The sequence below is a fragment of the Pocillopora verrucosa genome, chromosome 7 (assembly GCF_036669915.1).
Source record: "Pocillopora verrucosa isolate sample1 chromosome 7, ASM3666991v2, whole genome shotgun sequence".
NCBI lineage: Eukaryota > Metazoa > Cnidaria > Anthozoa > Scleractinia > Pocilloporidae > Pocillopora > Pocillopora verrucosa.
In genome coordinates, this window is record NC_089318.1 from 188926 (window position 1) to 201329 (window position 12404).

General features: G+C 36.0%; 1 protein-coding gene and 1 pseudogene across 2 annotated transcripts; both read right to left on the reverse strand.

Moving 5' to 3' along the window:
* Positions 1-2776: 2776 nt before the first annotated feature.
* Positions 2777-6567, reverse strand: LOC131790208 (uncharacterized). Of its 2 annotated transcripts, none has more exons than XM_066169698.1 (4): positions 6445-6567; positions 4856-5026; positions 4443-4583; positions 2777-3977 (listed from the first exon to the last, which is right to left on the reverse strand). In XM_066169698.1, the coding sequence occupies exons 2-4, from the start codon at positions 4904-4906 to the stop codon at positions 3771-3773; spliced, it is 399 nt and encodes a 132-aa protein (XP_066025795.1). In that variant the 5' UTR covers positions 4907-5026; positions 6445-6567; the 3' UTR covers positions 2777-3770. The 2 variants fall into 2 exon arrangements, with proteins under 2 accessions (XP_066025795.1, XP_066025794.1); XM_066169697.1 differs by lacking the exon at positions 6445-6567 and adding an exon at positions 6017-6185.
* On the reverse strand, positions 5887-6795 carry LOC131790212 (uncharacterized; annotated as a pseudogene).
* Positions 6796-12404: the final 5609 nt, after the last annotated feature.

Genomic DNA, 12404 nt, shown 5'->3' on the forward strand with positions numbered 1-12404 from the left:
TTTTCCCAGATAATTATTCCATAGGTCAAAAAAGGATATATAAGTGCATAATATAAGCTTAATAAAATATAAAATATCACCATCTTTGAGAACTGTCAGTGGCACAGTAATAATCACATACTTGGCCGTTAGAAATTGGCCGAATTGATTCTTTACACAAGTATGTCCATCTGATTTCGACTCATCCTGCTTTCCTATTTTATCGATGCCATTCTCACCTGCGAAAAAAGAGTATTTAAAGAATGGAAATTACTCCCTCTTTGAACGAAGAGTTAAGAAAGATGGTGAAGTTTTGAGCTTGGTCTTTTTCCTACACTTCAAAAAGATATACAAGTCCCTCCAAGAGTCAAATCTCAGGATTGGGATTCCGTGCTCCGATGTTCTACAATTCAGTTACAAAGACCCTAAGTTCATATATGACACCTGGCCCAGGTTGTTCAAAGCTGGGTTACGATAACCAAGGCTTAGTGTGGAATTTGATGTCAGGTCTGTAAGTTTTGAAAGAAATTAAGTTCAAATCTTTTTGCTTGCAATTTGATCATCGGATGTTCTAATAAAACAACTAGGGAAATTTTTCCCTAAAAGACTTTGAAAAGAGAAATAAAGAAACCTGGATTAAACTCTAACCCTGGGTTAGCGCTGATCGGCCTTCGAGCAACTGGGCCCAGTCCTACAAGCACTGCCGGGATCCAAATTTTTTAAAGTGTTATGTGAATAAATGGAATCAGAAAGCTGATAAATTTTGAGCTTAGTGAAGAAATAAAATAAGGTGTTTTTTTCGTCTGTGAGGAAATAGAAAGCTGATAAATTGTGAGCTTCGGAAAAGAAATAAAGGTGTTTTTCCGAAGCTCACGAGCAGGTCATAAAGAAAAAACCTGGAAACGTACCTTGATGGGAAGTTTTCAGTTGAGTGTCAAACACATTCTAGGATTGCTTTAGTTTTGCTTAATTTTGCCATTTGGTTGTTTTATGAAACATGTACCATCCCCTCAACTAATCAGTCGCAAAACTAAAACCAACCGCGACTTGATCGATTCCATTTCCCGTGCTTCAATCAGTAAGCTCGCTATCTCTATGAGTTCTCATTGGCTCTTTGTGGTATTTAACTTAGCTCTTATTGGTCTCTGGAAAAACTTTTGTTCTAAGTTTAACGACACTTAATAAAATTACTTTATTCGATTAATATCAGCCCTCATTTGGGGCGAGTGCATGGAATATCATACAACGTGTTATATAAAGACATATAAATGTCTCTCGAACAGCTTCACCTTTCCAGTTAATCTCTGGCACTTGCCAACACAGCCGTTTTTCGACTTCAGAGCTTTTGTTCAGGAAACGCTCTAAAAGCAGAGAGTACGATCCCGCCAGCCTGGAAAAAAGATTTCTTTTTTTTTTTACCATAAAGAACTGCAAAGATACCCTAAAACCTTATATTCTTTTCTTCTAGGCAGCGAGCTTTTGTTTATGATTGACAAGAGCACTGCATACATACATTTCCAAGGAAATGAGGGCTGGACAACATTTAAATCCAGCCTTGAACTCTTTTCAAAATTATTCATCAAGACTTTCACTTGCCTCATAGTTTTTTTTCCATAATTGGATGAATTTAAAATAATGACAATATCTTCACAAAAGTTAAGTAGTGCAGATGTTACAATTTAGCCCCAGTTTAAACCTGGTAGTTAGGAACTAAATTCGGCCTAAAAAATTATCCATATTCCAAGGATACACCCTAAGATTTGAATAACACTTTACACCCTCACATCAGTTTCTATATTTTTCATACTTTTCGCTTCCTTTAAGGCTGAATGTTACTGCTTCCAAGAGAAACTGCAGAATATTTCTGGTTAGATTGACACCTCTCTGATAAGCGCTTTTAACATAGAAAATTATCGTTAGTATTTCAGTTCAGAATAAGACCATGTGTAATCAAGATTGTTTTTGAAATAGAAGACAAGTTTTAGACCATAATTCTCGATAAAGTAATCAAGACCCGCAAACTTTGGTAAGCAATAATTTATTTTGTAATAATGTTACATAGTTCTGATTCAAAGTGAAACTTATTGCTAGTCCCTACCTTTCTTTTTAGTTCTTTTAACCTTTTAACTCCCACGATCTGATTGTTAATTCTCCCATCTAGCTGTTACACATTTCCTTGTAATTTAGTTACAAGAATTTAGTGTTATATCATGATAACAACCTCTAACTGATAAGTTTGAGTAATCTCATTAAATGTTTTTTGGTTAATGTATGGATATTGTAGGGAGAAGTTAAGTATAAATCACTCCTGGGAGTTAAAGGGTTCATTCCTGCATGCCTTTTTCCAAAATTGAGATTATTCTTTAAGCTACAATTGCACAACACTTAGGTAACTTCTTGATGTACTGATTTCAGTTGACCGTCTCAATATATGAGTGCCCAAAGGAATAGGAACAGGAATGAAGAAAGAAAGATCCTATGTGGCTTGGTGTCAAGTGTATGCCCAATAGTTGGATTAAAGATTGATCAGTATTTCATATGCAACTTTATATCAAGGAGATAAGACTTGAATAAAATATGAGTATATTCATGAACAGATAATTGCTTAAGATTTTAATTGTCTTGCAATAATGGGGAACCAAAGAAATTTGAATTATGTACACTTCCACTGTGGTGTGGTAAATCCAAAAGTGATCAAAGCCAATCAGAGCACAGATAGTTACATGCATCTCAGGAAGCCAACGTGAACTCAAAGTGAAAACAAGAAAACTGCCCAAAGAATGGGAAAATGCAAGTGAACAAGGCTTTTATATATTTTATTGATTAGTTTTTATACTAAATCTAGTTGACTAACTCTTTAACTCCTATGAGTGACCAAGACAGAATTTCTCCTTACATTATTACTGCTAAGTGAAGCAGACTAAGTGATAAGAATAAAGAAACATATCAATTTGGGGATTATTAGTTGATCCAATACCAAATTCTCCAAACTAACATCATAAGAATTGAATGACACACAGTAAGGAGAATTGCCAATGAGATCCTAGGAATGAAAGGGTTAAGACAGTGGCTGGAAATTTTTGATCGGTCACTCAGTGTAGTGAAGCAAAACCAAAACAATCCTAGATTACTTATATACTCATTTGAACAATTTTTCTAATAATGAAAAAAACAATTAACCCTTTACACCCTAACACCAGTATTCATATTCTCCATACTGTTCTCTGTACATTTACTCAGGTGCTGACAAGGAGAATTTGTCTAATAATTAAAAGTTTCTTTGGTTGGTGATCATTTCCTTTATTCTTATTTTGTGACATTAATGTGTGATTCAGTGGTGATATTGTAAGGAGAAATTAGATGCTTGTCATTCTTAGGGGTTAAATGGTTAAAATGCATATCACAAGGTAAAAGATGCAATTGAGCGGGGCAAAATCACTCTTAGATAACCCTGTTCACCCTAACATCAGTATGCATATTCTCCATACTGTTCTCTAAGGTTCTGACAAGGAGAATTTGTTTAATAATCAAGAGCTTCTTTAGTTGGTGATCATTTTCTGTATTCTCATGACCTTAATGAGTGATTCAGGGGTGATACAGCAAGGAGAAATTAGATGCTTATCACTCTTGGGGCGTAAAGGGTCAATAATATCTGGTGGAGTGGAAGTTGAGAATGGAGTTTTCCAGACCAATCACAGAGTAAAGGAACACAAAACCAATTGTAAACAATCCTTGGTTGATCTTAGAACTATTATTTGAAAATTGCTTTGCTCAGATATTATGTCCAAACTTTAACCCGCCCATCCCACCCACAGGTTGCCACCCAGCTGGGTAGGGTGGGGTGGTAGGCAACATCTGTGCATGGAGCAGAGTGAGCCTCTATTGTCCTTATCACACGAGCCATGCTGTGATCTTGGAAAAAAATTTTCCCATCTGCTGAGCCAGAACAAATTTTTTTCCATCAGGACTGACATCACATCTACTATGATAACCACAACCTAAAAGTAACAAATTAAATATTAATAAGAAGGAAGTGTTCAGTTTTATCAAAAATTTTTCTTGTAGAGCCCTGTACATTCCCTTAAGGGATGGATCTGACTTTGAGATCTGTTTCTGCGTCACACTTTCCACATCACAAGCTTTTCAAAATGAAAGTAAATATCATTCTGTTTGCTTCATGAGTTGTGAATGAATGTGATTTTCTTGAGGCAGTGAGCCAAAGATGGGGTGGGAACCCAGCCTGGCATATGATTGAGGATTCCTGACAAGTAATTAATGTGGGGGGGGGGGGGGTGGGGGAAACCTTGTTTTAAATGGGCCTTTCCAATGGGGACTTGCAAACCAAAGGATTTTCACTGGAACATATTTTTTCTCAGATGGATCAACCTCCAAGGGTAGGGAATTTTTCAAGATTGCATGCCATAATAATGTAATTGATATTGTAACATGTTAAAGTTTATTACCTTATGGCCTTCATATCTTTCAAACTTATTTGGCTTGTATGGTTTTCTTGTTGAGAACAAAGCAATGTAGTCACCATTTGACTGTGCCACAAAGTGTGAATCATAAGGGTGGACCTTCAAGCAAGTGCATGTAAAAGCTTCCTGAAAATACCAAAATTAATATACTTTTATCACCCATAAGTAAAATACAAGTGATTAGCATCTAATTTCTCCTTACAACATCACCCCTTAATGACACCTAAAGGTCACAAGAATAAAGGAAATGATCACCAACTAAAGATCCTCTTGATTGTTAAACAAATTCTCCTTGTTGGCACCTTAGGAAATGTATAGAGAACAGTATGGAGAATGTACATACTGATGTTAGGGTGTAAAGGGTTTGGAGTACTTTTCTTAAAGTGCAGTCTAATTACCTGATAAATTTGATTTGATAAAACTGCTGTTGATCTAAAATCCCACACCATAATCCCCTTGTCTGTTGAATTCTGTCTGACAACATCAGCAGCAGAAACAAATTCTTCTGCTTATGGTAGAAATGTGATATCCTGTACTTGACCAAATAGAGCTGAGTATGTTCTTGCAATCTACCAAAAAAAGACATTCCCAATGAAAATTCTATCCAATTATTATCCTATTGTGGTTAAATGACAAAAACATTATTAGTTAGTTTGTGTGCCTGTCATTTTTTTGTGGCCTGGTTATTTTTATTTGTGTCAAGTGCTCAAGTGCTGTGAATTAGCTATACTGTAGTTTATAATCTGTTTCATCCACGTCCAAGAAATATATACAAAACAATGTTCACATTGTAACAGCTTTTTTGTTTTTGCTCAAAATGCACAAAGAACAAGTGCAGGGGCAGGGGAGGGGGGGGGGAGAAACTCCAGCTCTCCATGCAAATATTTGGTGGAGGGCTCAGCCCCCAATGTTTCAGGCTCCACAAAATTGTTAGCACAACATAAAATTAGTTTGGCAAAATATTTAGTATTGTAATCTTTTCAAATTGTTTCATCAGGATTATAATATGATTGTGCAAAATTATATATGGTGCTAGGCCATTTTACCTTTGATCAGCACCAACCTGTGTTTCAAGAAGCAGAAATTATGAGTTTTTAGGATAATTTAAGGAACAGTTTGTACCTGGCTTAACCCTTAACTCCTAAAAGTGACTACCATCAAATTTCTCCTTACTACTGTATATCACCCTTGAATCAAACATTAAGGTCATGAGGCTGAATGAAATGATCACCAACTAAAGAAGTTCTACATCGCTAACCAAATTCTCCTTGTCAGCACCTTAGGAAACATACAGAGAACAGTATGGAGAATATACATACTGATGTTAGGGTGTAAAGGGTTAATATACAGGATGAGCTTCCCCCACCCACCCACCCTCAATCACACACACACACAATTCAATGTGCTGCACCACGCCTGAGTATACAAGATAACACTCTCCACCTAGTTATGTTTCCCTTACCTTACACCGATCTCTTGCTTAATATTTTCATATTGTAGAGCAAAAGTTGAACATTCACAACTTTTGTTAATACACCCACAATAAATGTTTCAAATACCTGTTTCTACATCAAACAGTCTTGCAGTTTTGTCATAACTACAACTCAGCACTTGCGACACACACTGACTCCATTTGACATTTATGATCCATTGATGCAGACAACAACAAATGATTATTGTCTCTATGTAACATTTCATCTGATGCAGTAAACAACCTGAGTGTGACCTTTAAGATTTAAATGCAACTTCTTTGATGGTCTGCATACTTGATCTGTGTCCTTGCGGTTTGTAAATTCAGCTTTACCTGGGTGATAATTTGCTCCTTTCAATTACCCATTTCTCAAGGTTAAATCAGTGTCTTGTAACGACTTATTCACCATGAGAGATGAGGATGTTGCTTGAGCCAATTTCTCTCTTTGTCTCTTAGACACATAAGGTTTAACGTTTGGTCCTGAACTTATCAAAGATGACATCGTTTTCTGGTTACCTGAACTGAATAATGCTGGAGATTTTGTGTTCTTTTCAGTTCTTGTACGGAAATAACCACGTCGAGAGGTTTTGTGTTTATCATCAATAAAGGGTCCAGAAAAATCATTTTGAGTACTCACGGATGAGTTACAGGTATTTGCAATGAGTTTTGATTCAGTTAGGTTATTTGAAAATAATCTACATTGCTCTCCAGGCTTGAGACGAGACTCTACCTTTCCACTCTCGGTTTTGTTTTGCTCCCCGCGTAAATTATGATGTTATCAGATTCCGTAACCTTTAGTTTCTTGTTCGGGGACTCATCGCTCTCTTCAGACGATGAACCACTGTCATATACAAGTAGACCTTCCATACTTCGCTGGAATATTTTAGGAATAAATTTATTACGGTGCAAAATATGCCGCCATTTTTATTACATAAACTCATCCCTAGGACCTCTCGGAAAAAAATTTCAAGATGGCGCAACCCGGAAGTAAATTACCCGGAAGCAAAAGAATTTCAGGTTTCATTTGACTATTTTTTCCTTAATTTTCTGTTGCAGTTCTAATAGAAAGTGATTAGAAATTCTTCGTCTGGAATTCACAAAAAACAACTGAGAACACAATACAACTGGCCTTTTTGTTGCCTGCGTTGCTGGCGGTCTATGATTTTGGGGGCGGTTTTTCATTTTTCTCTCCGTTCCCAAAATCGCATACCGCCAGCAACGCAGGCTAGTGTTTTTGGTGCTTCTTTTAAGCGGGATAAGAGTCTCTGCAATGAAAACCAAAGAATGGTCACCTCGTCTATGCGTGGCAAATTTAAATATTCGCCAACAAGTACTCTACCTTCGGTAAAATCAATTCATCAAAATATTCTTCAACTCCCTACAGTGTGCTACTAAATCAGAGATGGGAATGAAATATCAGCCCATTTTAAAATCATCTCTTTATTTGAAGGTGGTCTAATACTCTCCAGAAAGTTGCTTTGTCCAAAGATATCTATTCACACACATAAATAATTACTTGATTTTTAATTCTCAATCACTAATTGAGAATTAAAAATCAAGTACCGTTCACACGTTTAAAATAAAAAAAAACAACAACAACACGAGAACCTACAAGTAGTCTTTTTTATTTTGTACTGTTTCTTATCCTTACGGGTCACTCAAAGAAAATAAAAAAAACTAAAATGTCAAAACAGCAATCTAAGTTTCAAAGGTAAGCTCCTAGGTTTTACAGCTTTTACTTTCCAAACCTTATCATTTAAAAAAATTACCATTAAGTGTTGTAATATAGAGACATTTACCATCAATCCCAGACCACGCTTCAAATATACAAGATCCTTTTCTCATATTAACTGTTGACATGAGCCCATCACTTCTCTGTTATATCGAATGATATTGCATTAAAAGGCCTTTTTCTTCATAACTGCGTAGTTTTCTCATTATTTTGTGTTGCAATAGTGATTTTTGAACCGGTTTTTCAAAGGGCATATTTTGGGACAGATTTTGTTGCTATCAGACGTAACAAGTTCGCGGCTCGATATTTTTGGTTTAAAGCGAAACTGAAGCAAAAGAAATTCATTTTTAAATAGTATTAGGTAACCTCTACTTGGAAGAAAAAAATCGGCCGATTTTAATTTTTAGCCTCGGTCGTTTCTTAGGCGCATGGCCTCTTAAATGACGCAACTGATTCAATTTCGACAAAAAAAAAAAATCACGTGCAAAGCGACGAAATTTGCATGTACCCTTGTCATTTTCTCTCACCTCATTTTCTCTCTAAAGCGTGCCGCCCGCAACAAGTTTAACTTAAACTGCACATAAAATGAAGATGATGAATGGTGTATGATATTTCTAGCCACGTCTCAGCCTAAATATCGACAAAAAAACAAAACAAATAAAATCACCTGCAAGCGACGAAATTTACATGTACCCTTGTTATTTTCTCTCAGAAGTGCATCTCTTTCAACAAGTTTAGTTTTAAACTCGGTACATGTAATAACCCTTGTCATTTTCTCTCACCTCATTTTCTCTCTAAAGCGTGCCGCCCGCAACAAGTTTAACTTAAACTGCACATAAAATGAAGATGATGAATGGTGTATGATATTTCTAGCCACGTCTCAGCCTAAATATCGACAAAAAAACAAAACAAATAAAATCACCTGCAAGCGACGAAATTTACATGTACCCTTGTTATTTTCTCTCAGAAGTGCATCTCTTTCAACAAGTTTAGTTTTAAACTCGGTACATGTAATAAAGGCGATGAATGGTTTCCAGCCACGTCTCAGCTTAAATATCGTAAATTAAGTGCTGAGTGAAATTGAAATTGCTGTGCAGTCATTAAAGTATAACCTAATAGGGCAACGGGGGAGAAAAATAAGCTCACGAAATGGCTGAAGTGTCACATTGTCGCGATCGGCGAAAAAATCGCCAAGTGTGTCTGGAGCGTTCTATCGCTCCGGACACAAATAAGTTATTATTCACTTGTGTAAAACAAACTCACTCGCTGCGCTCGTTCGTTTGTCTTATACAACTTGTGAATAAAAATCGTAGGCGCTCACCAACCGTGAAATAACCTATAAATAGTTGTTCAATATAAATGAATAAAGTTGGCTCTCAAAAGAAAAGTGTCATTACGCGGAAATACAAAATGTATGTCAGCATTTCAGCTTCATCAAAACCGTCAATGTATGTGTACAACGAAGGCTATTTTTAATTGTGATTTGCGTGACTTTCAATACCCTTTTGTTTTGCGACATACTTTCGAACTATTGTCGGCATTATACCGGATTCATTCGGCCACGAGACACGTGTTAGTCGCAAGCACAGCGAAGGATTGTCGAAATACTAGAATAATAGAACGGGTAAAGAGGTATGTCATCTTGTTTATTTTTGTATTTATACACCGGAACGTGTATAATCAAAGGTAGTTTTGTTTTGGTTAGGATATTGTGTTGTTTGATTTATTTATATACACGCCCCGCGTTTTCGAGCTTAGGACATTTTGATCAACGTATATTGCATAGTAATGGCCTATTTTAATTTATTGTATTTCAGTTTTTACGAGCTTTCAAGTTTAACTGAAATTTGATAGACGCTAAGAGGTTCCGTTAATATAAAACATTTCTCCGACGCGGTGTAGTTCGATTTATGTCAGCGTTCGCTCCATTGCAATGTGAATATATTCTTGCTTTGTGCACTGTCTGACGCCAACAGTCATTATTAGCTAGGAAACTACTTTTACTGAAATAATAGCTTACTACTAACCATAATAACTGTCTCTTATTTTTCTAAGAGATTACAATATCTTTCCAGAAATATTTGTTTATAATTACAATTATCAATGCAAGAATGGCCCAAGTGAAATATTCATGAAAAACCACCAGATGCCGGTTTACCCTCGGCTCTAATCAATTTTAAACACATCTCCCTGTAGCGCCATGCAAAACGAAATACAACTTCTTCTTTTTTTTTTTTCTGCAGAGGAAAAAAAACAACCAAATAAATTTAAAAGCATGCATGTTCAACATGACAGGAGAGTCGTTCTTGAGGGTTGTGCAATAATATTATGAGGACGCATTAACTTGCTCAGCAGAAGGAAATGAAACAAAGTTGCTGTGACTATCAGAGTTTCCTCTCATGTTCAGAATAAATTGAACAATTGTATCAGCCTTGACGTTCGTCATGTTCAGTGGCACAGTTTCTCCTCATCCGAACACTGTGGTTTTCGCTCTCTCCTCGCCAGCCCCTCTGTCTGTTTCTGATTGCTTCAAGTCTTCTTACAAGTGCTCTATCAATCGCCACGGGTTCCCTTTGACGCAGAGCTTTGCAGATTTCAAACAAGACATTGAGGATCAACAGCAGTAAAATGGTACAGAATAAGCTAAAAAATTCCTGAATTGTAAATAACATGGTTCTTCGAAGAATGATCTCTAACCAAAATAAGTTGGCGTAGCTTCAAAGGAGCAAGTGGCAACAGTTAAAAAATTCTGATTCCTTACCTAAAGTAATTTAGAATAAAGTATGGCACCCTAATAGTTTTACTTAAAAGTTAAATAAACAAAAAGGAGCTTAGCCAATCAGACTCCAACGTTCTTAGCGCTAAAAGAATCTTTATCAGATAAGGATAAACCGAGGGGGAGTTTACAGACCAGCTGTTACCTTCTATACATATTCTTTATGTAAATTTCACCTGTTTCTGTACAGATAATCATTGGTTTATTGTTTAATAGGCAGCCCGTATCCGTACCTGAGAAATTAATTTCGAATAGTGATATAATTGTGATATAATTGTTACTTATTTGGCGCTCTGTGGCAAACTTGAAATGAGCTCTGATGTCTCTTCATCTTTGTCATTTCCGTTTAACCAAGGAAGATCGATCCAGATAATTTATTTATGCCACAAAAAGGAACCCCTTTTAATCAAAAATTCACAGAGCACAAAAGGACAACATTTTATTGCAATAAACCACCGACTACCTTTTCACATACACAACATTTGAATTAGAAGAAAAATCGAAAATGTAAGAAATATGAGTTTTGAACCTTACGATAAAACACTAACTCTTGCAGTAGAGACAATCTCCATCAATTATTGAAAGCCAGTTACAACCGGACCATTTACATATCAAGTCCACAAAGGCGGAAACATTTTTTCGCAAAGTTGAAACTTAAACTGAACCGGAAGGATATAAATCTTTATTGTATGCCATTTAAGGCATATACAAGGTCCAATTGTGTCTTTTTTTTTCGTGTTATGTGTGAACTTCATGCGTTCCTTATGATTCTTGAATTTTGAACGTATTTCTGTTAACCTGCCGAAATTATATTGTATTCAGTAAACATTGTCTACGATACATCAAATTTAATTGTTCAAAACCAAACAGTTGAACTAATTGAACACAATAGATATAAATTTTATACGTTTTGTTAACACCGTGAACTTTGAGACAAATTCTAATCAGTGCGTAAAATTGAAAGAAAGCTTCATTAACTCCAAGCCCATATTAAGCTTAGCCAATATCCGGTCCCCATAATGCCGAGCGTTGTCTGATTGATTTAAAATCTTCGTCTCAGTACAATAATAGTGTCAAAGTATTTCCAATGTTTACCACTTTCGAATTCATCTCAGATTTACAATAAATATAAAGTTGTATAAAACAAACTGCTGGCTCAATTTAGAGATTTTGAGCGGATGAAAATTAAACGTGAATTAAGTGTAAAACAATGGCAATTAACGTCATTATGGCAAAATTAAATCGACGCCTCCGCACGCTAATGGCTGCTGCGCGCCTGCAGCGTCCATTAACCTAGTGAAGCGTTTCCCAGCCCAATGCAGGTCAAAGGCCAAAAATATCCCCCCGGGAAATAAAAGTTGGCACTGGTAAGAAACGAATTACGTAAGGAAACCAAAATTTCAAAAATATCGTCAAAACCTCACAAAAACTAAAACAGGAAATATATAAAAAAAAAAAAATCGTCAAAGCCTCAGAAAAATTGAAAGAGGAATTCTCAAAAATATCATCAAAACTTCAGAAAAACTGAAACAGAAAATCTCAAAAATATCCTTAAAACCTAAGAAAAACTGAAACAAGTTGGAAATGTCTGCAATTTAACTAAAGAAAGAAAATGACCGGTATGTGAGAGGATGTGTTCTTTAATAAGAGTAATTCATGACAATTTATGAGGAAAACAAGCACAAATTAAAGTGTTCTTTTTTAGTCTGTCTCTTCGATACATAATTTAAAAAAAAGTTAGAAAAAGTCTCCCTCTTCGCAGCTCTGGCGTTCATCATTTTCTAAGGATATTTTCAGTTTGGTGGAACTGTGTAATTTTTGATCTCTCGTCTTCTTCTTCCTTTTCTTCTCTCTCCAGTACTAGCCGGTCAACTCTGTTCTTTTCACGGGAAACGATGTGAATGTGATGAGTGAATTTTTAACCTCCGCCGACTGCTCAAAATAGTTACGATTGCTTAAGTGATGGTA